Source organism: Berghia stephanieae, chromosome 12 (genome assembly GCF_034508935.2).
Source record: "Berghia stephanieae isolate SIO BIC M18660-M18661 chromosome 12, UCSD_Bste_1.3, whole genome shotgun sequence".
Classification (NCBI taxonomy): Eukaryota; Metazoa; Mollusca; class Gastropoda; order Nudibranchia; family Aeolidiidae; genus Berghia; species Berghia stephanieae.
The window spans coordinates 4,067,033-4,094,757 of NC_088371.1; the positions used below are offsets into that span (position 1 = coordinate 4,067,033).

Sequence of the window (27,725 nt, forward strand, 5' to 3'; positions counted from 1 at the left end):
CAAACTCTGTGTAACCATGAACTTTTATAGTCTGGTTAATACAGTTTAGTGAGAACAACTCACAAACGCGGATGGCAAAAACAATAACAAAGGCCTGTGTTTTCGTTTTTATTATTATTATTATTATTATTATTATTATTATTATTATTATTATTATTATTAATATTACTATAATTATTATTGTTGCTGTTGTTGTTGTTGTTATTATCAGCATTGATATCATAACCAGTGTATATAACCTATATATGTATATATATATATTTTTTTTTCTTCCTTTCTTGGTTCTTCTGTTTTGATGTGATTTGTAAAAGAAGTGTTGTACTTCACTTGTTAGGACCCTTTGCTTGTATCTTTGACTTCTAAGCGATTTCAATCTAAGTACACCGAGGGGTGCTCTTGGTGCCCTATCCGCACCATTTACCTTTGCCTTATTTATCCTCAGGTGCCTTTGAGAAAAGTATACTTTTAGACTACCTTATACATTTTCTGTTCTTTCAATGCGTCACAAACGCCTTAAAATTCTTAAAAACACAGAAACCAACCCTTGACATGGAATAATTGAAGTACGCAAGCTCGTTTCACTCTAGACTATAGTACGGAAAATTACTGAAATGTTTGTGATATTCTAAAAGATTCAATTATTTGTCTTTGGGAATTAATTCTGTAATTCTACCAAACAATACGTTAAACTAATATGTCTGTAACTTTTAGACAATGTTCGCAAAATCCCATTCTTCTAGAACTTTAATCAACGATAGAAATGTGTTAAATAAGTGGTGGGCTCGTTATTATGTTGGAATTTCCCCGAAGATAAAGATCACCCAGACCAAAGCATTTTGGAGCACCTAGTATTACTAAAAGTCAATAACTTTATTATCCAAAACAGAATTACCATGATATAATCCCTATCTTCTTAATTGTCAACGAATGGGATATAAGCGTGGTCCCCATTTACAAATACAATACTAGATATTATTGCTGCGGCGCTTCTGTTATTTTCACAATTATAATAATAATAATAATAATAATTATTATTATTATTATTGTTATTATTATTATTATTATTATTAGTATTATTATTATTATTATTATTATTATTATTATTATTATTATTATTATTATTATTATTATTATTATTATTATTATTATTATTATTATTGTAAATATTGGTGGTATTACAATGTTGTATTTTTATGATTATTTATGGTATCATTTTATGCTTTGGTTTCATGTACCTTTTTTTCTCACTTTCATGTATGTTGTCATCAAATTGTATGGATTATTGATTAAAATAAAAGTTATTTTTGTTTGTCTTATTTTGACTATGGATCTGATACTTATCATAGCAGACCTGCCTACTTGAAATAGGAAAATGTAATAAGTAGTTTTCAGGGTAAATAACATCGTAGACATTTTAACTACCCTTAAAAATCACCAGTTTGTCCTTATAATGCGTGGGGAAAAATATTAACTCTATGTGATAGCTCTGACACCAGAACTTCGTTTTCAAGAAATGACATTTAATTAAAAAACCTTCATTATATCCAGCCCGGGATTTAGCCGTAGTACTACGGGAATTTTCGTGGTAGTGAGGAGGTCTGTTGTGATGGGTATCAATAATTTTTTATTTTAAAAATTTTTTTTTAAATGAGAAAAACTGATTGGAAATGTAAAAGTGATGGTAATAGTGGTAGTGATAATGGTAATGGTGGTGGTGGTAACGGTGATGATTGGGGTGTAAGGATGATGGTAATATTATTATTGTTATTATTATTGATATTCTTGTTGTTGTTGTTTTTGTTCTTCTTCTTCTTCTTCTTCTTCTTCTTCTTCTTCTTCTTCTTCTTCTTCTTCTTCTTCTTCTTCTTCTTCTTCTTCTTCTTCTTCTTCTTTTATTATTATTATTATTATTATTATTATTATTATTATTGTTATTATTATTATTATTATTACTATTATTATTATTATTATTATTATTATTATTATTATTATTATTATTATTATTATTATTATTATTATTATTATTATTATTATTATATTATTATTATTATTATTATTATTATTATTATTATTATTATATTATTATTATATTATTATTATTATTATTATTATTATTATTATTATATTATTATATTATTATTATTATATATTATTATTATTATTATTATTATTATATTATTATTATATTATTATTATTATTATTATTATTATTTATTATTGAACGTATTGATGTTATTACGATTGTTGTATTTTTGTGTGGTGTATCATTTATTTTTTGGTTCCATTTACCTTTTTTTTTTTCTTTTTTTTTTTTTTTTTCCACTTCATGTATGTTGGCATCAAATTGTTGATTTATTGGCGAAAGCCTAAGATTGAATAAACTTTGAAAACTTTGAAACTTTGAAATTTTCAAAATGAGAAATGAACGTATTCGTAGTTTGACTGAAGTGAAGAATGTATCAATAAAGATGAGGGAAGACTAAAAACGTTCATGGATACATACAGTTTTGTGTGGTGTTCCGTTATACTTCCGGATGGCAATGTTATGAGCTTCTTTAGCCAAGCGCATACTATCTATAGATAGTATGCAGTTGACGTCCCTCAGGTCTTTGTTATTACTTTTTGCCATCCACGTTTATGAGTAGTTCTCACTAAACTGTATGAACCAGACTATAAACATTCAAGGTTACACACAGTTTTGTGTGTTGGTCCGTTATACTTCCGGATGGCAATATTATGAGCTTCTTAGCCAAGCGCATACTATCTATAACATAACGATGGCTACGATTGAGCACGGCAAAACCGCATCAATGACGCACGTCGTCCACGTTCATAAATTTATTTTTAGGTTAAATTCTTTCAGCATTAAAATTGACACACTGTCAGCTAAACCACACCAATATATTAATAAATGGCCATAACCTGGAAAAACATGAATTAAAAATTTAGCCAGAAAACGCGGTCTTCAAATATCGATCGATTTAAATCACCCTCGTCTTGGCATAAAACTCTCAAACCTGGGACTTCGCAAAGTCTTAAAACAAGTCCCTGATTTGAGAGTTTTTGTCAAGATGAGGGTCATTTAAATTGATCAATATCCGTAGGACGAGTTTTCTGGCCGAATTGTTAAATACCTGTTTTTCCAGAGTATCGAAGTTGGGTGTTTATAAAAGAAACAGACCGTAACGAATTTTAATAGAGAAGATAAATTGTGTAGATAAATATTGTTGTGTTTGGGGCATGGGCTTAGGACAATAATTCAGTTTTAGGATTTTCATGTAACATTATCAATTGTCGATCTGGAGATATGGATATATATTTTCTTGTTATTGTATAGGTACAGTAAATTGTTATCTATTAATAGTGGAAGCTGTTGTTGTTGCAAAAGTAGTGGTACTGGTTGTTACTGTTGTCGTTGTAAAAGTAGTGGTAGTTGTTGTCGTTGTAAAAGTAGTGGTACTGGTTGTTACTGTTGTCGTTGTAAAAGTAGTGGTACTGGTTGTTACTGTTGTCATTGTAAAAGTAGTGGTACTGGTTGTTACTGTTGTCGTTGTAAAAGTAGTGGTACTGGTTGTTACTGTTGTCGTTGTAAAAGTAGTGGTACTGGTTGTTACTGTTGTCGTTGTAAAAGTAGTGGTAGTTGTTGTCGTTGTAAAAGTAGTGGTACTGGTTGTTACTGTTGTCGTTGCAAAAGTAGTGGTAGTTGTTGTTGTAACAATAGTCGTAGTAGTTGTAGTTGTTGGTGTTGTAAAATTAGTGGTTGTTGATGTTGTTGTTGTAAAAGTAGTGGTAGTGGTGGTAGTTGTTGTTATTGTAAAAGTAGCTGTAGTAGTGCTAGTTGTTGTTATTGTAAAAGTAGCTGTAGTAGTGCTAGTTGTTATTGTTGTAAAAGTAGTGGTAATAGTTGTTGTTGTAGAAGTAGTAGAAGTAGTAGTAGTAGTAGTAGTAGTAGTAGTAGTAGTAGTAGTAGTAGTAGTAGTAGTAGTAGTAGTAGTAGTAGTAGTAGTAGTAGTAGTAGAAGTAGTAGTAGTGCTAGTAGTGCTAGTAGTAGTAGTAGTAGTGTATAGTAGTAGTAGTAGTAGTAGTAGTAGTAGTAGTTAGTAGTATAGTAGTAGTAGTAGTAGTAGTAGTAGTAGTAGTAGTAGTAGTAGTAGTAGTAGTAGTAGTAGTAGTAGTAGTAGTAGTAGTAGTGGTAGTTGATGTGTTGTTGTACTGTTTTTTAGAATAATTTCATCATCATCACCATCATCATCATCATCATCATCATCATCATCATCATCAACATCATCATCATCATCATAATCATCATCATCATCATCATCATCGTCATCATCATCATCATTTTCATTATAATGATAATAATAATAATAATAATAATAATAATAATAATAATAATAATAATAATAATAATAATAATTATTATTATTATTTATATAGCGCCTAATCCCATAGTAAAACAGCTCTAGGCGCACAATATTCACCGATGTAAAACATCAGTTTTAAAAGAAATTGGCATACAAACGAACGCACCCACACACACACACACACACATTTATACGTAAGCACTCATATTCCCACAAATATCCCCACACATGATATAAATATACACATAAATACATAACATTATTATTAGAAATCAATATCAATGCATTTGAAATCATAAACAATCTGATAAATGTGAACCATCTGAGGGTAAGAGCCATCTCACAAATCGTCTATGTTTACCTAAAGAAATTTATTATCAGGTAGAGTTATTCGTTAAAATTTTATGAAATTTAAAACTATTTTACTAACCTACATCAGGGAAAAACGCGTTGTCTACTAATTTGGATGCTTCTTTTTGTTTTGTTTTGTTTTGTATTTTTGTTTTAATCTAGTGAGCATTCCATAAGATGAGATTTTAATTTCTTTTTAAAAGATGACTCGGAATCCATGACCCCGTTCCTGAGGCTAAATGGTAAGGACTTCCAGACAGCGGGAGCAGCATGAATAAATGCACGATCCGCATATGTCTTCATGATTATCAAGTAATATAGACTACCCACCTCCGATATGAAAATTGCACACTTTTCGCCCAGTTCTGAGTTATACAGTAAAATCCAAAGAATTTATCACAAAATATTTCCCCTCTGCATTTAAGTCGGGCTTGGGACCGTCACAATCAAAATGATTGAGGCTGCATTAGAAATATGTGTAGGTGAAGGTAAAAGGAACAAACAGTTCAAAGCTATTGGTGTTTCGATGAGTGGATGTAAACAAATAATTAGATTCTCTTGGTAAATGTTTTCAATTTCCTTTGGTTCTTAGAAGAAGACGCTTTGTCTGACATAATTTTGGAATAATTATTCAGAAAGATGTTGATGGCTGGTTTGCAAAGCTTTGTAACGATATCCTTGTGGTCTTTTTCACATTCATGACACTTTCCCCCATACAGATTCAAGTCCGTCAGTTGTTGAGTTGTTAATCTCATGACAAGAAGTCGCTGGTTAAAACTAGATAAAAATTTCTGCTCGTGGTCTTCAGTTGCAATCAGAAATTGAAAAATCTTGAATATTTCTGATACGATTTGTACAACGTAATCAGAGGGCCACTTTAATCCACCTCTATCCAAGGACGAAATGTAAGAAAATGTTTCCTCTGATCCTTCTACATGCAACTGACGATCAACACAAAAATCATGTTTCCAATACAAACATTCTGTCAAACGCAGTGGTTTCACAATGCAGTATCCAGCTATAAAAATAAGGGCTTTCAACTGCTCTTGACTTATTTCAATGTTGGCACAATTACATAAAATTGGTGAGAAATAATCAAAATCACTGTCACAAGACGTTGAGGTTACATGTGACCTTGTTTCCTCGAGAGGGTCCAAGATGTCCTTCAGCTTGATAGTTCCATTGGACGCAGAAACAAGTTTCAGCACACTCAACATTTTCAGCTTTTTTTCACCTTCAAGAATTTGCTGCACTGAAACATGAAAGTTACATCCACTCATCTGCCTGTACTGACTGAATCGAAATTCTAGATCATCAGTCTGGAATTTTCCTAACAAGACATACTTAAAGCTATTCTCATCAAGAAGATATTTACATAATTTAATGGTCGCAGACAATGTATGACTCAAAGCTGTCATCGTCTCATTGGATAAGGTTCCCTCTCTTGGTTGTAACTTTAAATCTTTCCATTTGTTTAACCATTCAACAGCTCCTTCCAATGTCATCAAATTCTGGTCATTAGTAGAGGAAGAAATTGGTTTACAGCTGTCATCCCTCAATCTGATTCCTTTAAAAGGGTGTTTAACATTAAAAATATTCCATAGCTTGATGCAAAAGGAAATAAATAGCCGTGTGCCTTGGGTGTCTAACTGCCATTTACTTTCATAATGCTCCAAAGCTGTGACGTTCCTGATTTTAAAAATATTCAACATAAATTTTACATTCTGTTTCTCCGTTGTTGTTGGGTGTAGAGATTATAATTTAAAGAGGGTGCATCACAGGTGATGGCTTCTCCTCATTATACAATTTTTTCATATGTGGAAAACATGCTTTCAATTGAATTTCAGTGGTGGTAGTTGGGTTTGGGAAAATGAATGTTTTCTCCTCATCTTTATGCACGAGCCAGTTATTCCTAATACACTTGAAAAGATGAACAGAATCGAAAAGGAAAAATAAACGTAGATCAGGATTCAAAGGATGAGGTACATCATGAAGAAGTTTTCCACCAGCCATCGATGAAAAAGCATTCCTATTTATTATGTTGTTATCTGAGATAACGCATAAAACAAAAAATCCAATTGTGTGTAATTTAATTAAAATATTATTTATGGCTTCTTTTAACCAAGCAGCATTTACATTTTTGACAGGAATAATGGCTACAACATCTTTTGATTTAGATAAAATTGAAGAAATCATGAAAGCTTGTGCATTGCTTGCTTCCATCATAGGACAATTTGACGCTGATCCTTCTAATTTTCCTTCCTTGTATGAAATATTTTGTGATATGTGTATTTCATCCAGCATCAAGACAACTTTCCGCTCAGCATCAGACAACGTAGCACACTTTTGTTTTAAATATTGGTCATGAATATTTGTATGAAAACCACTTTTCATGGTGAAAACTGATGCAAGTTTCCTGATATGAGAAGGGTGGGGAAGTGTCAAGAATGTCGTCCGCATCATGCTGTAAGTATTTGGAGCTCCAGCGTAAATCTTAAAATCCCATAATAAAGTTGAATAAGGATACCTTTTCATTGATGACAAACAGAGCTTTATTTTTTGAGCCAAGAACAAGAGTTTTGAGTTTTTAGAATTTGCTTCCTTTTCTATTTCGTCAGTATACATTTCTTCTATGATCTCAACAAGAATAAGCAATTTTTTGTGCACGTCGGAGACATTCATAGTAAGCTTATTTCCATTTGAAAAATGAGATATTATTGTGTCAAATTGGGACCAGGTCTTGAGTGTGGGAGGAGAACAGTAATCCAATATCCAGGATAAGGAAGTTTTTGGTAGCTGACCTGAAAAGAAGGAGGGAAAATGAAATATGAATATAAGCCTTTCATTCAACATTAGGATTTTGCAAATTCAATATTCCTATACATAAAGAAGTAAAACATAACAGCTTATCACCATGATCGGTTGTCTCAAAACCGATACCTCCCAGTCCCAAGTCCACTACAGCCTGAATGGGTAGCAGGGTCAAATTAATTATTAACGACATGTCAGAAAGTCCTTTTTGCCTGACAAGCGTCTGCATCTGATTCTAAGTATAGCAGAGCAATGATTGCATTACATTTCAAACTACAAGCACCAATATAATCTCAGTCAGTCCAAATAAATAAAATAAACAAATAAAACAGATTTAAAAATTAATAACTAAATGATGAGGATGATGATGATGATAATAATACTAATAATAATGATGATGATGATGGTGGAGATGGTTTTGGTGGTGATATCAATTATCATGAAGATGATGATGATGATAGTGGCATTGCTGTGGACAATGAGGACCATGATTATGATGACAATGATGATGATCTGGACAATGAGAATGATTATGCTACTAATGACGAAGATAAAGACAATGATGATATAATGACGATGGTGATGAATGCTGCGTTGACAGATAGACTGTTTACCCCTCTCTCTCTCTCATTTGTAGACACACCTGTTTTCTTATTTTATCAATAACCACCAGCAATATGATTTATTATGGAGAGATGCTCAAAATATTTTTAGAAGAAAAATAACTCATTCATACCTTCTTTGTTCGTATATATTTCCACGTGCAAATCATTAAAAATTTTCAATGTTGTCAAAAGTTGGGGGCGGCATCGTCAATTCGATAAATACTCCAATGTCTTGAAGACTGTAGATCAGTTTCTATAGATAGAATGCGCTTGGCCAAGGAGTTCACAACATTGCCATCCGGAAGTATAACGGACCAACACACAAACTCTGTGTAACCATGAACTTTTATAGTATGGTTAATACAGTTTAGTGAGAACAACTCACAAACGCGGATGGCAAAAACAATAACAAAGGCCTGAGTGACGTCATCTGCATACTATCTATAAGTTTCCATAGCCATTTCACTCCGTCCACACGGTTTGAGAATTTCTTACTGAAGTCATCGAAGTTTTTAATTTTGTCTTCTTCTAACCATTCAGTAAAAGAATCCATGTCTCTCTGCTCCATTTCACATCTCCTATCTTCTGGCGTTTTTCTTTTTAAGGAAGGCTTTTTCTCAGATAGACAGGAAGGACAATTAGGAAAAATAGAGGGAAAAGCATCCACTGTTAATTTTGGCTTTTCTCTCGGTACAGTCAAAACGGTACCATCTAGTCTTTTTACAGAATCTATTCTGATAATAAAGTTTTCATGAAAATGTCTTTCACATACGGCAGAATCATTATTTGGTGTAAAATCCTTTGTCGGTATTTTATTTAACCACAATCGTCTTCTCGATTCATCTTTAGGGAATGTGAAAATTGACACCCTCTCCTTTCTGTCATAGTTCCCTCTACAATTGGGCACACAACACTTTCTACCCATGTCAAATAACTCTCAAATTACAGATTAGTCCAATATAATTTATATCATGTGAATAAAGTGATGATTAAAAGATGAAAAGAAGAAAATGGTCCTTTCTCTTCTCTCCCCGCGGAAAGTAAACAAAACACAGCACACACTTCATCAATTTTCCGTTTAAAATACTTTCACAAATAAATCACTTCAGCGGTACGTGATTTAAAGAAGTAGTTTTAAATTTAATACGATACAAATAATAATCCAATGTAGAAAATAATATTTATAGAATAAAAACAGCAGAGCAAATTCGATGAAAACTAACGATAACAAGAATTGCTTGTGAAACTGAAAGGAAAACAACTTGAATTCATTCCCCTCCAATAAGCGAGAGATAGATAGCGCCTCATAGTGTGACGTCACCAGCTAGGATGGGAAGCACAAGCAGGCTATGTTATTACGATGGCGACGGTCCAGATGGGGCGAAAAAGTATTCATGGCTTTATTAGTCCTTCTGAGTAAATGCCCAAAATGCCGCCATCTTGCCGCCAGGATTTCAATGGATAAGGTCTTTCATTGCATTTTTCATACAGTGTCTTATAGCTTATTTTTGTGGGGTATCGTATTTCACGACTCTTTTCAGTAGTTTTCTATGGAATCTGTCTAATCTTTGCTCTTCGGTTCCAGTCAGTGCCCATGTTCCGCAGTTGTAGATAAGCACGGATTTTAACAGGTTGTGTATAATTTGATTTTAGTATTCAATTTAATTTTATCTTTTCTAATCCATATATGTAATAATTTATTCAGTGCAGCCGTCGATAAACTTTTTATTCTTTCTAAGTCTTCTTTGTCTCCTATTCATGACCCTACCTTTTTCCTGGCTCTCCATCCATCTTTCTTCCTTGACAGTAATGTTACATCTGTTTTGCCAGTATTAAAGTACAGTTGGTGATTTTGTAAAGCTTTTTGGATGTCTTTTACACTGACTTGTTTGAGGCCGATAACGTCAATGTCGTCTGCATATGCAATTGCTATGGGGAGTTCATTTTTAAAACGTGATTGAGCCGAAGGTACAGATTTAAGCACATCTTTTAAAGCATGTTCTAGGTAACTGATAAATAAAACAGGGCTTAGGCTGTCTCCTTGTGTTGTACCGATGTTGCCAAGGAATGATTTATCCTCTGAGGCACCGATTAATTTGGTTGTTATCCAGGATTCCCTAATAAAGAATCTGATTAATCTAATTTCACCTTCCATAACTATGTCCTTCATAATATTTAACAAGGATTGGCGATTGATGGTATCGAAGGTGGCAGACATTTTTATTCCAGTTATAACTATTTCTATGTTTTCTGACAGGATTTTGGCAGCAAGCCATTTTTGCGTCCAAACTACATCTGCAGTCCTTCTCTCCTTCCTGAATCTGCTTTGACTACGTGACAAAAAATTTTCAACAATCGGTCTAATTCTATTCAGTGTGATCAGGGAGAGCGATTTTCTAATTGTATTAAGTGTAAATGTTGCTGCTCGAAGCTCGAAGAAATAAATAATAACGTGAAGTTGAATGTAAGCTTCAATTTAATTACAAAAATAGATCAAATGAACGTTTCGGGTTTCCCCTTTATCAACAAAACAGGATGAATCAAACACCACAGATGAATGTCAACCACATCATCTCATTCATTTGTGGTGTTTGATTCATCCTGTTTTGCTGATAAAGGGGAAACCTGAAACGTTCATTTGATCTGTTTTGTAATTAAATTGAAGCTTACATTCAACTTCACGTTATTATTTAATTGTAATAAGCACAGTAAATGATCTCAAATTCTTTGGATGGCCTTTGATTTTCCTGGCTTTTTTATTGATATCAGCTCTCGTTTATTAATATCCAAGTTCTGGTGATGTTAAATCGTTTAATTGAAAATGGCCGCTATGTGTCCATAATAAGGGTGGTCCATATTTTAGAAGTTCAGCGCATACTCCATCCTCTCCCGGTGCTCTGTTGTGCAATGCACGAAATAAGACTTTAAAAAGCATTTCCCACATCTCTTGGTGTAATAGGTTTAAATAATGGTCGAGGATCTTCCTCAAAGGAACTGACGTGCGGCGTTTTGTAGTCCTGAAATTTTGTTTTATAATATTCAGAAGGAACATTCGAAGTGTCATTGGGGTTAAAAGTTAATTTGGCCGAGTCGTCCTCATTTTTGGGTCCTCAAACGGTCTTTGGTTTAATAGTCTCACAGCTTTATACATTTCTTGATCGTTGTTGCATTTACTAATATTATTAACTTTTTTGTCCAGCTCTTCATTCGTAACTTCGATTACTCTTCAAATGTGTTAAGCGGTGTAATATTTTTTTTCGTCCATATTTTAGTTGCTGTCTTTCTCCTTCCTTTTTTGAATTTTGTATTCTAATTCGCAAATCTTTTTGTTGGCTAGATAATTCAGCTATGATGGTGTTACTAATAACAATAATAATAATAATAATAATAATAATAATAATAATAATAATAATAATAATAATAATAATAATAATAATAATAATAATGTTTGATCCCAGGCTTATTATTATTATTAATGGTAGATACAAAGATCATTCGCTGTAGTTCTAGTTGTAGTAGTAGTAGTAGTAGTAGTAGTAGTAGTAGTAGTAGTAGTGTAGTAGTGGTAGTGGTAGTAGTAGTAGTAGTAGTAGTAGTAGTAGTAGTGGTAGTGGTAGTAGTAGTAGTAGTAGTAGTAGTAGTAGTAGTGGTAGTAGTAGTAGTAGTAGTAGTAGTAGTAGTAGTAGTAGTAGTAGTAGTAGTAGTAGTAGTAGTAGTGTAGTAGTAGTAGTAGTAGTAGTAGTAGTAGTAGTGGTAGTAGTAGTAGTAGTAGTAGTAGTAGTAGTAGTAGTAGTAGTAGTAGTTAGTAGTAGTAATGAATACAACAGATTCTTTTTAAAAACCGGAACTTTTTGGACTCATAATCCCTTCTTCAGCAACAGAAGATTTAATTCAAGTTTCTACGCAATATCATCGCCTTCCTCCAATGCCTTAATTTCGTGTGTTTAACAGGAAAAGTAATTCTACATTGATGTTATAATCATTGATATTTTTAGTTTCTGTTTGCACCATTTAAAATCATCCAAACAACAGCACTGACGTGCTCAAAGCGCTTTAAAAAGTATTCACGTACAACAGCAACACGAAACACGTATAACGAAATATGACGCCGATTAGGCAATATTATATAACTGCATTCTGCATGCAGTTAACGGACAGGTTCTCATTTTACACCTGAGTCCGATGGAAGAATATGAGTTAAGAACCTTTTTATAAGGACTTAACTATCAACTGAATGAGGCTCGAACCCAGGACCTTCTGATTCGAAAGCCAGTGCCGTTACCACAAGACCACATAGCCGCATTTATAGGTAGTATGCGCTTGGTTAAGAAGCTCACAACATTATCATCCGGAAGTATAACAGATCAACATACAAAGCTCTGTGTAACCTTGAACGTTTATAGTCTGGATAATACAGTTAAGTGAGAATTATTCATAAACGTGGATACCAAAAAAAAAACAACAAAAAACAAAAAAAAAAAAACAAAAAAACAATAACAAAGACCCGAGTGACGTCAACTTCATTCTCTCTATTCTAAAAAAAGCATACAGACGTACTTAGCTTCATTGACATTGTTTGAGTGATCATAATTAATAATCAAACTGTCTGTTTAAAAAGACTAGCGTTCTATCCAAAGGGTAGAGCGCATTTGTTACTCTCCGTTATAATATGAAACATTTTGAAACAGGCGCAACGCGTTGAGCATAGCATGGTACGCCGATGGAAATACTTTATATAGAAGGAACGAAATTGATGTCACTCAGCTCTGTGTTTTTTTGTTTTTTTTAGACAGTAATTTTCGTGATTCAGGTTCACCGAATGATATCCGTCAGAATCTGTAAAACATCCTAAATATTTTGTCTCTCGTCACAGATACACAAAGCGAATCCATCCACGCATTTAAGCCACAACATCATGGAGACTGAGAACCCAGACGTGTCGGTGTCGCCCTTGGTCAAGTGGAGTGTGCTCTTTGGGATATTCTTGGTTCGCACCCTGGATTGTGTCGCCTGGCTCTGGGGTAACCTGTCTGTATACGTCATATCCTACTACTACGCTGCTCACGAAGACGTATATACGAGTGTACTCACTAACTGGTTCCTCATTGTCAACATTATTGGTAATGAATATGTGTATCTCACTGTCTGCTAACGGTGTTATGTCGTGATGTTGTTTTATTTTTGCGCCTGAGATATTTTAACCGTAGCCATCGTTATGTTATAGCCTGATACTGAAATCCAAAAGGACTGGCAGTTTGACGTCATTATTTGGTTTTTGCACCGCCTAGTGAGTTGTCGGTAGTAGAGCTCGTGGAAACAAGTTATTTCATTGGTTGAACTATAGAATACAACTCACGATTTGTTTTCTTTTGTGGCAAAAGACTGTCATTTTGACGTCATTTTTTGGTCAGTAGCAGGCCCTAACTTTACGAAGGCCATGGTGTCAGGCTATAGATAGTATGCCCTTGGCTAAAAGTTCACAACATTGCCATCCGGAAGTATAAGGAACCAACAAAAAAAACTGTGAGTATCCATGAACGTTTATAGTCGGGTTAATACAGTTCAGTGAGCATTACTCATAAACGCGGATGGCAAAAAACAATAACAAAGACTGAGTGACGTCATCTTCGAACTATATATAAGTTAACGATGGCTACGCTTTAACCCTTTCCTTACCAACTACAGGAAAATCGTCACATTCGTTACGATACAACCAACATTTTTCTTATTCAAATTTTATTTTCTACATCATAAAATTTAAAGAAAATGAACAGTGTGTTGTTGAGCATGTTTTACTAAAGAAACTATGTATCGCAATCGCAAGAACTTACTGCTCTTGTGCTTGAGTGATAAAAATATATTTTTGTATTAGTAGTTGGATTTGAAGTATTGGGGAAAATCCTGAAAATGGCTGGTAAGTCGAGAGTTAAGGTCCTATCAGCGCCAGTAAAAAGAAAGAAAATAGGATAGTAACAATAATCCAGAATTACAGTTAATTTAAGCACCCAAGAAAAGTAAGACAAAGAGGAATTGGTTCAAAAAATAACGGATGTAGATTCCATGAGCATTCCATTAACTTTGTTTGAGATCATTTAAAAGTCTCATCCAGACACCAGCACATGATACCATGAAGAAGAACACACTCAAAAGTTTACATGATATGTTCAAAACAAAAAATGTAACTATTTTTACATATCAGAGAGATGATATACAAGGAAAAAATATCACCTCCCAAAACATGAAATGTGAAAAGGTTCTAGCCAGCATGCAAAATAAAAAGTACCAAGCTGCTCGTTGCTGGGCGGACGTGACATCAGACTATTGAATCTATTGCGGCTACGTTACGGTTATGTGGCCTTGAGGTATGACACTCGCTTTCGGATCGGAAGGACCTGGGTTCGAGCCTCGCTCGGCGCATGGCTGAGTCCTTGAAAAAAGGCACTTTGCTCACATTTTCTCACCGTACTTAGGTGTAAAATGAGTACGGGCCGTTAACTGCGTTTACTCTGTCCGAAAATTGTAATATCGCCTAACAGGCGTCATGTCACGTCCTACTTGTTAAGTGTTACTGTTGGCCAGGGACCCCTTGTAAAGCGCTTTGAGCACACGTTTAGTGGATATTGCCCTGTATAAAAGATCAAGTTTTTAAAAAATTCACCCCGACACAATAACGCTTTGAGTGTTAACATAGAAAAGCCTGGCACTAGAACCCTCGATTTTTGGACTGGCAGTTTGACGTCATTTTTTAGATTTGTGCAGCGTCTAGTGAGTTGTCGTTAGTAGAACTCAAGTAAACAAGTGATTCCCTTGGTTGAACTATTGAATACAACTCACGATTTGTTTTCTTTTGTGGCCAAAGACTTGTCTTTGACATCATTTTTTGGTCAGTGTCAGGCTATAAGTTCACGATGGCGACGCTTTGATGGTTGGTTGCATCATGTTAAAATACTGTGATACATTTTTAAAGATAGAACGATATTGACGTGATTCAGCTCTTTCTTATTGCTTTTGCCATCAATGTTTATGAGTAGTGCTCACTAAATTGTATTAATCAGACTGTAAACGTTTAGAGAGAGAATCCAGTTAGAACGAATCATCCATCCGATGGTCTAAAAACAATACAAAGAACATCAATTTTAAAAAGGGTTTCTGACCGTAGCCATTGTAAAGTTATAGCCTGACACTGACCAAAAAATGACGTCAAAATGCCAGTTTTATGCCACAAAAGAAAACAAATCGTGAGTTGTATTCAATAGTTCAACCAATGAAATAATTTGTTTCCTTGAGCTCTACTAACGACAACTCACTAGACGTTACACAAACCTAAAAAATGACGTCAAACTGCCAGTCCTAAAAGGTTCTCGTGTCAGGCTATAGATAGTATGCGCTTGGCTAAGAAGCTCACAACATTGCCATCCGGAAGTATAACGGACCAACAGACAAAACTGTGTGTATCCACGAAAGTTTATAGTCTGGTTAATACAGTTCAGTGAGCATTACTCATAAACGCGGATGGCTAAAAAAAAAACAATAACAAAGACCTGAATGACGTCATCTTCGAACTATCTCGATGGCTCCGGTCTGATGCATAAATTATCGGCGTTTTTTCGATTGAGCGTAGCCATGGTTATGTTACGAAGGCCACGGATTGAGGCACTCACGACAAATAATTGGCACCTAGATAACCACGCCTCTCGGACAGTCTTCGTAATGCAAACAATGGCAGTGATTGGGAAACGTAGCAAACCCCACAGGTTTTACTATCGATGGTATGTGCAGTATGTGTAAAGAAATACCCACTGTTTTAGAGCTTGATCAATAGATAGATCGAAGTTGACGCCACTCCGGCCTTTGTTATTGTTTTTTCCATCCGCGTTTATGAGTAATTCTCACTACACTATATTAACCAGAGAATAAAAGTTCATGGTACACAGAGTTGTGTGTGTTGGACCGTTATAATTCCGGATGACAATATTGTGAGTTTCTTAGCCAAGCGCATACTATCTATAGAATCAACACAGAAAACTTGAACTTCTATAATAATATGATCGAGAAAATGCTATAATGACTAGTCACGCATTTTCGCTATAAAAAACAAAATAACAATGATCCGAAAAAGGTCGATATCATTCACGCTATTGTTTAAAAAAAACAATCAACTATGTTTGTCCGAGCACGTGTGAATGTGTGTCACCAATTCCATGTTTTGATTGGTCAAAAATCTACGGGTTAATTCCCAATGGGATTTAAAAAGAGAAATATTACATACAGTTTTGTTGATGCTTGGTTCATTGATTAACTTGTCTATAATTGATTTATTCCTCAGTATTCAATCTTGGAATGCTAGTCTCAGGACTCCTTGGTCGAAAGATTGGAAACATCTCACTTATATTAATTGGAATCGTTCTCTACAACGGAGGACTTTTTCTAAGCTACACATCTCTATATTACTCCGCCATAGCCATGTTTATAACACTCGGCGTGGTCACAGGGTTTAGCGCCGGATTAATTCAAGCCGCGCAACTGGAACTGATAGTCCGCTGGACAAAGAAGTACCACAGACTAGCGACCAGCAGTATTCTATCTACAAATATCTGGGCTTCTGTAATAATGAATGTAGTCGTGACTTGGATTGTAAATCCAAATGATTTACAGTCAGATTCTACTGTAAATCGATTGGCCGTATTTACACAAAAAGAGTTGATAGATAAAGTGCCCCTTTCTTTATTGAGCTTTTCCGTCTTGTCCACTGTTCTAAATACAGCTGGGTTTCTTTTACTTAGAGACCGACCGGGATGTAAAAGTATATTTACGGAAATGTTTTTGTATCTCAAAAGAAGGATATTATATTCAGAAAAATTGCCAATTCTGAAAAAAAATATATCACCGTCTAATCATTCTACATCGGAGCAACATATGCAAGATGCCGAACATACCCATCCAATTCGAGCAAACAGTAGCAGCATAGCAGGAGTAGATGATTCTAATTGTAGTCCCGGTAGTGCCAATGTGATAACCGGAAATACATCATCCTCTGATGTCACCCCCAGAGAGAGTTTGAGGAGAAAGGAATTTTACACCCTTTGTTTTTTAGTCACAACTCAAACCTATGGGTTTACCTTACAGAATACTTACTATAAAACTTTCGGGCTTCCTTATATACTGGACGATCATTTCCTAACGGCGATAGGAGTTGTCATCTGTGCAGTCACCCCACTTTTTAACTGGTTATCCGGCTTTTCTGCTGACAAATTTGGAGTGAAACCGACGATTATTGTAGTTTCGACTGTATTCTGCGTTTCGGCTAGTTTGTTTTACCTAACACCCTTCAACAAATGGGTGTATCTTGTCTCTTGCGTGATATACGGCGGTTCTGTGATGGCCCTCTATTGTCTAACCGTCTCGTGTGCCTTAACACTTTTCGGCCCCATCTATTTTACGAGTATTCTTGGGTTGGTTTTTACCATCGGCATTTTATTAGCCTTCATAGGTCCTCCAATTGCACAATGGCTGCTTGCCACGTATGGATGGTTCTCCTTGTTCATTTCACCGGCTGTTCTAGGGTTTATCAATGTCCTCGTGATGATTTGGGGTCTGCCAGAGGAGAATTAAGGCTAAGATTTCATTATAAGATATTGAATTTTGCCTAAATCATTGGTATTGTGACCTAAACCACTGGGGGGGGGGGGGGGGGTTGGGGCCTAAATCACGGCGAAGAAATCCGAGGATTTTGCACTCAGATAAGAAGCCGCCCCTGAACGGATTTCATCATCACTGGCATAATGGTTTCCTCTGAGGTGTTCTTCAAGTCTATGAATTTTTAAAAAAGTCTCTAGGAACAAGATCAGGATTATAAGTATAAGGGGCTGTGGCAAAATTTCATTGAACCAAAATCTTTCAAGTGCTTTTTGGGTTTTTAAGCTTGTGTAAATGCTAACGGTGCAAAACATGAAGAATTGTTGCAATTTAAGGCCTAACCCTTTGAATGCATGTGTTATAATTGTTCAATATCTCCAGGTACAGTTCTACTGAAAACGTTCAATCCCCCATCACCGCCGCGAAAAAATGCATTCTCTACTGTCTTCTGACACTTTTCTACTCACTTCATCTCTTGTTGTTACCAACATAAGTGCCTGCTCCACTCACAGTTCTGAATTAAAAATTCACCCCATGTACAGGAGCGTACTCAATGGCTCAATTGTTTCTATGTTTTATGTTTGTATTGAGAATACTGGCTATTAAGCTTAATTGCTGGCCAACTAACTTCGCGGAGGTTGTGTGTGTTGGACCCGCGATCTCAAGCAGTCGGTGAGAGAGAGCTCTAGTAAATGAATGACCTGAGTTAGATACGATTTGTTTTTGTTTTTTTTTTGGGCGGGGGGGGGGGGGGGGGGGGGGGGGGATCGTGGATAGCTCATACGGTAGAGTCACGCTCTCGCCGGCCAGGCGGAGTTGTCGTACCAATAAGGTCGCGGGTTCAACCCCCATCACCGCCGCGAAAATGTTTTATTCTCTACTGTCTTCGGGCACTTTCCTACTCACTTCATCTCTTGTTGTTACCAACATAAGTGCCTGCTCCACTCACTTTTCTGTACTGAAAACTATCGCAGTATTCAACATGATGTATTTTCCTTGTTTCAATGGCCTAAAAATGATTGCTTGAGTTGACCCTCTCCTTACCACCTATTGGAAAATCGTTACATTTGTTAAACGATGCAACCGCGACTTTTCTCATCCAGAATTAATTTCTTTTTGCTATAGCTATAAAAACTTGACATTCTGTAATAGAGCTCATAGTGTCGAGCAATATTATGTATAGAATGTGCTTGTTGCTTCTCTGTTTGAGGAAGAAATGTCTGTTTTCTGTGTTAGGTGGGTGTGAAGTTTTGGGGAAAATTCTGAAAATGGCTGACAAGGAGAGGGTTAAACACTACATAATGCAAGGTAGTACTAAAAGAAAAAAACAACCCATGTGACACTTATTATACTGACCACCTAGAGCATTTATGACCCATCGTCTCAAAACGGTATTATGTCGGGTTGAACCACACGCTAAAAAGTCAAATTAGAGCTAAACCGGTCAAAATTCAGAATTATTGCAAGTCAGCACACTAAAATATGATATTCATTCTCCTCGATAACACATACATACTCAACCCAAGTTTAAATTTCTGGCTATAAATTCAATATTCAGCATTTTAATCATCCCGACATAATACCGTTTTGAGACGAGGGGTCATATTTGTTCTGTCTTCCATTGAATCTAAAAATATTCTTACGTTATTTTTGATCAACGCATCGTTTTTATGCACCTCCGTTGGCGGTGCTGGTTTATTAATACTAACGAAGCCTCTCTATTTTCACTCTTTCGTTAGTATTTTCACGATCACCGGCTTCAGGCAGCCCCTACCTTTTCTGTTTAATTAATAAAATGTTGTTGCTTGAGGGTCGAAGGAAAATAATAATGATCAGTGTTGAAATCTAAGCCTCAATTTATTAGACGAAGACAGATAATTTGGGCGTTTCGGGTTTCCCCTTTATCAACAAAACACAAGACACTAAGGACGAATGAGAATGAATTAAATAAATTATGACAATACATATTGATAAAATTAATTAAAACATCGTTTTTATATACCATCATTACGGTGTAAACTTGCGGTGTAGAAATATAAACACAGAAATAAAGAGGATTCTTATTTTCTGTGAATAGACCCGTATATGTCCATGAGTTTTAGATAGTTTTAGATTGTCGTTTAGCACGCTGCTTAGTGTTGACCGATGTACCTACGTTTATACAATGATAATAAATTAAAGAATAATAACAATAATTTAAAAAATCAAAAGTAAAAAGAAACATGGCACACACATACTGATCTCAAATAAATAAATAATTTTAGAATATTAAAATCGAAGTTTTTTTTTAAGCATAATAAAAAGTTTTTGAAAAAATAACAACAACAAAAAAAAAGACCAACCCCCCCCCCCAAAAAAAAAAAACAAAACAAAACAAAACAAAACAAACCAAAACAACAAAACAATACAAAGACAAAGACGCGGTAAACGAATTCACTGATGATAATGATAAAATATAAAATGATAACAATCGACGTTTACAAAAGAAAAAGCACGTCGATAACACATTGAATGTTGTTTTCAAAAAGTATAATTGGTATTGATAATAATAATAATAATATGTATGTATCATGGACAACTATACTGAAAGGACAATCATATGGAATCTTCAGGCAACGCTAGTGGGGGCCAACAAAAAATATAGAAAATGTACACCAAAATAACAGCAGGGGCATTATTATATGGCAAAATCTACCTTTTTAGAGAGTGATTGTGAATTCTGGGTACAAAAAAAATATTTAATGATTATTATTATCAGCAGTGAATAGGAGTAACCAAGAAACGGAAAGGATGAGTAGTTAGATATTCTAAAAACTGACCTTATAGTGATTGATTCAGGATGATTTCTTTAGAAGCTTGATTAATGAATGTACATGTAAAATGATGATGAAGATGAAGGTGAACAATTAGATGAAGGGGAAAGGAGATGTAAAATATCAACAAAGGGAGGTAATCTGCGGAGGATGATCCCAAGAAAAAGATGAATACCAAAATATCTACTAAGGGATACAATAGTCGGATTTTTAATAAGGGGCGCACCTTTGTCTTCTTTTTCTCAGCTGTTCACAATGTACAGCTGCAAAAATGTGTACTCGTATGAACCTCTGGATCATTTTGTCCTAGTAAAATATATTTTTTCACGAATTTTAAAACAATAGGAAAGAATTTCGCTTATCACAGCTATATTAAAATCGATAACTAGTAAGTATTGGAATCTAAATATGATTATAGTGTCAAAAATATGATTTTCCGCTTATCCATTTTGAAAGAATTTTTAAAATGGAATGTTCGGTTAATTGAAACTTATATGATGTTCGTACAGAATCCGAATATGAAGGAACGACAGACATGTTTACATTTTATAACAATCAATATACGTTATTGATGAATACAAATGAAAGTGAACATTACGCACTTCCAACATTATTTTGATTTCAATTTTTTTGAGAAATAGCTTGTTATTTATGCCAAAGAGGATTACATAAATTTAATGTAGACCAGTCAAAAGTAGAAATTCATCAATTTATGATACAATGTTTCCACAAATATGTGCTTGTGTTCAACAACAATAACATGCAAAACTGAGGGTTGATTGTGAAATTCCAATTCCATAGCTGTCCTCTTTAATTAATGACTTATCGATAGATAAAAGTGGACTTCTTTTCGCAGCCTTACGAGAGAGGAACCGATAGATTCCGTATCGTATTGTATTTTTTAAGAGCTTATAGGTTTAAAAGAAAACTTAAAATGCTGTGTGAAACGTTCATGCATAGATACAATTTTTCAAAGTTAAATATAAACGTTCATTGTTAATTTGACAATTTTGAGTATTTAATCACTAGTTCAAATGAGTTAAAGCTAGAGATTCATATCAGTCTTCGGTAATTGTGACGTGATGTAAATAAAAAGCAATAAATTACAAAGTCAAAATGGGATGCAAACTACATTAGTTGTTACTTTATAACAGTTAATGTGTGTTGCTTTTATTCGGAAAATAGTATGATATGAACTCATAACCACTAGCCGGAACTACCGTGTCACAAGATTATTTTGAAAAACGATGAATTCATCTTACTTTGTGGTGCGAAAATGTTTACATTTTTAGCAGAGTAAAATCTCTAATTTTATGACAGGGGTTTTAAAGTAGATTTTTATAGGTCGTGAAGAAGAAATCTTTTTTGTGATATGGCATCACAATACGGGCCAAAATGTTTATTCACTTAATAGAAATTGATTCGGAGGTTGACACAAAGTTTAACAACTTTTGATAGAAGGACATGAGAAAAACTAGAAAAACATGCGCCATTCATAAAAAATCTGACTACTATACTATAGTTCATTCCTTACAGTCAATGAGTAGCATCAGAATCAGATCCATAGTTCCCTTCCATGTAGTCAAGAGTTAATTAATAGAGTTACTTTTCAGATCAGTGAGACAAAACTATATATTCAGACTACTAGTACAATCCTTTCAGTCAATAGATCCATAATTCCCTCCCATAGTCACAGAGATAATTAGAGTGATTGAGTTGGGTGAGTGTAACTGTTGTAACAGTAAAATCTCAGATCATTTTGATCAATGAGGCAAAACTATATATTCAGAGTACTAGTCCCATACGATTGACAGTCATATCAGCAACACCAGATCCATGTAATGGGCATAACTATATATTCAGAGTCCAAGTTCCATCATATATGGTAATATCAGACCCATTAACTATTCTAGTCTAGCTATCTAACAATAGCAATGACTACTATCTATCAATCTAGCAACTGTTGTTAGTAGTAGAAAGGACTGTTCAAGTTCAAGTTGTGAAGTTGACGTGACGAGCAAAGGGCCCTCTAGACTTATACACTAGACTAACACAATAAAGTCAATATTTATCAGTTAACCATATAGAGAAAAAAAAAGATATAAATATAAAACCACAAGCCATAATAAAATAAGAAACAAATCCGAATCAGGATGTCGGAGTCTGATCACCATATCTGTGCGACTCGACAGAGCAAGCACGACAATGGGTCCAACTATCGTCTGCAGGAACTACAGCCAGATGCTAATTCTAAACATTTTTTAAATAATAATTATTACGCAATTATTATTGGTACTTACCACTTTTCAAAGATTCTGGTTCGATAAATTAGCCATAGATCTATCAAGTTATTAAAAGGAATTGAAAACAGATTCGTACTTTCGAGTTTAAAAAATGAAAACAAACCCAATCACTCAATTTGTAAGAGGGCGTCATAAAAAATAGTTCATACTTTCTAGTAAAATTGTTGATAGTTCACTACTTTTTATATATTTTCATATCATTCAAAATATAAGAAATATTATTTAAAACTTATGGTCGCCAATTAACTCATTTCTTATAAAGTACCGAAATTATAAGAACAGAATCAATTATTGCGCATTCAAGGAAATTGTACCAGGGCAGAAAAGTAGTAGTTTTGCTTGAAATCGTTATCCAACCAATGGCCCCCACTAGCGGGGGCTGAAGATTCCACATGTCAATCCTTTCAGTATAGTAATCCTTGGTATGTATGTATGTATGTATGTATGTATGTATGTAGGTAGGTAGGTAGGTAGGTAGGTAGGTAGGTAGGTAGGTAGGTAGGTAGGTAGGTAGGGAGGTAGGGAGGTAGGGAGGTAGGGAGGTAGGCAGGTAGGCAGAGGCAGGCAGGCAGGCAGGCAGGCAGGCAGGCAGGCAGGCAGGCAGGCAGGTAGGCAGGTAGGCAGGCAGGCAGGCAGGCAGGCAGGCAGGCAGGCAGGCAGGCAGGCAGGCAGGCAGGCAGGCAGGCAGGCAGGCAGGCAGGCAGGCAGGCAGGCAGGCAGGCAGGCAGGCAGGCAGGCAGGCAGGCAGGCAGGCAGGCAGGCAGGCAGGCAGGCAGGCAGGCAGGCAGGCAGGCAGGCAGGCAGGCAGGCAGGCAGGCAGGCAGGCAGGCAGGCAGGCAGGCAGGCAGGCAGGCAGGCAGGCAGGCAGGCAGGCAGGCAGGCAGGCAGGCAGGCAGGCAGGCAGGCAGGCAGGCAGGCAGGCAGGCAGGCAGGCAGGCAGGCAGGCAGGCAGGCAGGCAGGCAGGCAGGCAGGCAGGCAGGCAGGCAGGCAGGCAGGCAGGCAGGCAGGCAGGCAGGCAGGCAGGCAGGCAGGCAGGCAGGTAGGTAGGTAGGTAGGTAGGTAGGTAGGTAGGTAGGTAGTGTAGGTAGGTAGGTAGGTAGGTAGGTAGGTAAGGTAGGTAGGTAGGTAGGTAGGTAGGTAGGTAGGTAGGTAGGTAGGTAGGTAGGTAGGTAGGAGTAGGTAGGTAGGTAGGTAGGTAGGTAGGTAGGTAGGTAGGTAGGTAGGTAGGTAGGTAGGTAGGTAGGTAGGTAGGTAGGTAGGTAGGTAGGTAGGTAGGTAGGTAGGTAGGTAGGTAGGTAGGTAGGTAGGTAGGTAGGTAGGTAGGTAGGTAGGTAGGTAGGTAGGTAGGTAGGTAGGTAGGTAGGTAGGTAGGTAGGTAGGTAGGTAGGTAGGTAGGTAGGTAGGTAGGTAGGTAGGTAGGTAGGTAGGTAGGTAGGTAGGTAGGTAGGTAGGTAGGTATGTAGGTAGGTAGGTAGGTAGGTAGGTATGTATGTATGTATGTATGTATTGTATGTATGTATGTATGTATGTATGTATGTATGTATGTATGTATGTATGTATGTATGTATGTATGTATGTATGTAGTATGTATGTGTGTATGTATGTATTTATGTATTTATATACGCTCATTTCTTTTGTATACACTAGTAAAAAGCCCGCAATTTCGCGGGGAAAGAACTATTTTCATTCGATACTGTACTCACCATCATTTAATTAGGGCAGATTGGTAAACAACGTTGTCTGTGTAATTTGGTATATCTTCGGTTGATTTTTCTGTGTGGCCCAATAATTTATTTAATAATATATTCCCTCAACTAACCCCAAGAAAAAATTAAACCTAGTACCTTTAATTAACCCGAACAGGAAAAACAAACACCCTAGCACTTTAATAATACTTATGACTAAGCCTAATAGGAAAAAAAATCATCCGATCTCGAGCTAACCCTAATAGAAAAAATCATGACAAATTGAATAAATAAACGCCTGACAAAAGATCAAAGGTGAAAATACAAATTTAAAAAATACTGGGGATGTAGGAGCTTTCGGAATGTCTCCCTCTTTACTTAACTTATGGAAAAACAAACTTCCTAGCACCTTTAATAAGACTTATGACTAACCTCTAGGGCTAACCCTAATAGAAAAAAAAACAACTCTCGGACTGCTTTGCACTACCTTTCAATATTTAACAAATCAAAATGGCGGCTGAAAATCAAAACAATGGTCAAATTAAGAAATTTTAAACTTTCACAAATCTATCAAGGTTTGTTCTAGAGTTTTTAAAATGCTTCTAGATATAATGACAAATTGAATAAATAAATGCCTGACAAAATATCAACGGTGAAAATACAAATTTAAAGAATACTGGGGATGTAGGAGCTTTCGGAATGTCTCCCCTTTGCTTAACTTATGGATAAACAAACATCCTAGCACCTTTACTAAGACTTATGACTAACCTTTATAGACAAAGAAATATCCTCGATCTCGAGCTAACCCTAATAGTAAAAAAAGAATCAAAATGGCGACTGAAATACCTTCATGTGATCAAGTGAATAATATCACTATGAATGCCACGATTTGCTGAAAAATGCCAACACCCACACACACATGTATACACCACACACAACACACACACACAAACACACACGCACACACACACACACAAACATACACGCAATTAGAACAAACACTGATCACCGCTAAATCAACAACACAACGGAAGTAATAATAATACTTGATGTCATAAATAGATGACGCAAATTGACAACTTTTTACAGTGTCAAAATTAGTTGATTTTGGGAGTCAAGTGTCGTCGTTGGTACATATTTTATGATATATGTTTGACTCAACGAACTTTCATACTGACTTTAAATTATAAAAGGAAATTAAGTTATCTGTTTATCTATCTGTAAAAAATCCATTTCTAATATTCAAATCTTTCAGTAGAGTTGTGCGCCGTATCAATTTTTTTATTGACTCAAATAAGCACAATGTTCTCCACAATGCTATATTTTTTAAAGAAAGGATGTGTAGAAACAATGTGCTTGCGTGTATGTTTGTGTATGTCTGTGTCTGTATTTGTAAATATGTTGATGTTCAATCCATGAGCCAAACTGAGCATTGTTTATTTGGACAATAAAGATTATTATTATTATTATTATTATTATTATTATTATTATTATTATTATTATTATTATTATTATTATTATTATTATTATTATTATTATTATTATTTTAATTATTATTATCATAATATATATATATGAATATATATATATATATATATATATATATATATATATATATATATATATATATATATATATAAACATTTGAAATATAATTAAGATAGTTTGACTTCTACAACGTTGTTATCGAGCGTTGCTCTCATCAGGAAGTGGAAGTGAAAGTAGAGTGTTGTGTTTTCGTATTTTTATAGATTCGTGTTTATGGAGGTTCGTAATTACATAAAAGGTGTTTGTTTCTGTGTCTGCATGAGGAAGTTAGTTCGTTTCTTCTGTTGAGTGTTGCTATGTTCGGTTTAGTGATGATGAAGAATTTTTCTCAAAACCACAAACTTCTACAAGCTTACCCCTAAAGAATACACACATTTACTTGAGAAAAATATACAAGCAGAGTACAAGAAACAAACACCATCTACGACACCTGACATTACAGCAGAAGACAAAAGCATCGCCGAAAACCTACAGCTAAGTGACAGAATAGACACCACAGCAAAATCTAATGCCTTCATCACTATCAAAGACCATAAACCAAACTTTCGCAACAACGTACAATGCCGTCTCATAAACCCATAATGTAAAAAACAAATCGGAAAAATAAGTAAACAGATTTTAGACAGAATCAACACCAAAATCGTCAAGAAAACCGAATTCAACCAATGGAGAAACACCGCTGAAGTTATCAACTGGTACAGAAACACAGAAAACAAACAACGACAAAACGCAATCATCTTTGACATCTGTAATTTCTACCCTTCAATCACCAAAACCTTACTCCTCAAAGCACTACAGTTCGCAAAAACCTTCGACATCACCGAAGAAGAAATACACATTATCCTGCACTCGAAGAATACACCACTTTACAATAATGGAACAGCATGGACAAAAAAATCAACAAACTTTGATGTCACCATGGGGAGCTACGATGGAGCAGAAACATGCGAGCTCGTCGGACTATATCTACTTTCTCAAATGCAAAATCTCGATATAAACATTGGACTATACAGGGACGACGGACTCGCATTGTGCAATAAAACACCGAGACAGACAGAATTAATAAAGAAAAAAATATGCAAAATCTTCCAGGACAACAATCTGAAAATTACAATCGAAGCCAACAAAAAAACATTCGACTTCCTGGACATAACCATCAACCTAAACGACGGCACCTATCAACCATTTTCAAAACCCAACAACATCCCATTGTACGTTCATAGACACAGCAATCATCCGCCATCTATAATAAAAAACATCCCCGAGAGCATTAACAAACGACTATCTAACAACTCTACAAACAACAACATATTCAACGATGCAATCCCACCGTACACAAACGCACTACAAAAAAGTGGATATAACTACAAACTAGAATATGAGGAAGAGACCATTACCACCCCAACAAAAAAACGACAAAGAAAACGACACATAACATGGTTCAACCCACCCTACAGCAAGAATGTGACAACTTCTATCGGTAACAAATTCTTCAATCTACTACAAAAATGCTTCCCTCCCGGTCACGTTCTACATCCAATCATGAACAAAAACACCATCAAAATAGGATACACCTGCATGCCAAACATACAAAACATTATTTCATCC

General features: G+C 35.4%; 2 protein-coding genes across 2 annotated transcripts in view; both read left to right on the forward strand.

Moving 5' to 3' along the window:
- LOC144957710 (uncharacterized) overlaps nucleotides 1-27,725 on the forward strand; it is a 94,311-nt gene that overhangs the window by 12,633 nt on the left and 53,953 nt on the right. The gene's annotated exons all lie outside the window — the stretch shown is intronic.
- On the forward strand, nucleotides 3,227-18,313 carry LOC144957711 (uncharacterized). The gene is made up of 3 exons (XM_078889088.1): nucleotides 3,227-3,337; nucleotides 13,005-13,251; nucleotides 16,458-18,313. The coding sequence occupies exons 2-3, from the start codon at nucleotides 13,047-13,049 to the stop codon at nucleotides 17,741-17,743; spliced, it is 1,491 nt and encodes a 496-aa protein (XP_078745214.1). The 5' UTR covers nucleotides 3,227-3,337; nucleotides 13,005-13,046; the 3' UTR covers nucleotides 17,744-18,313.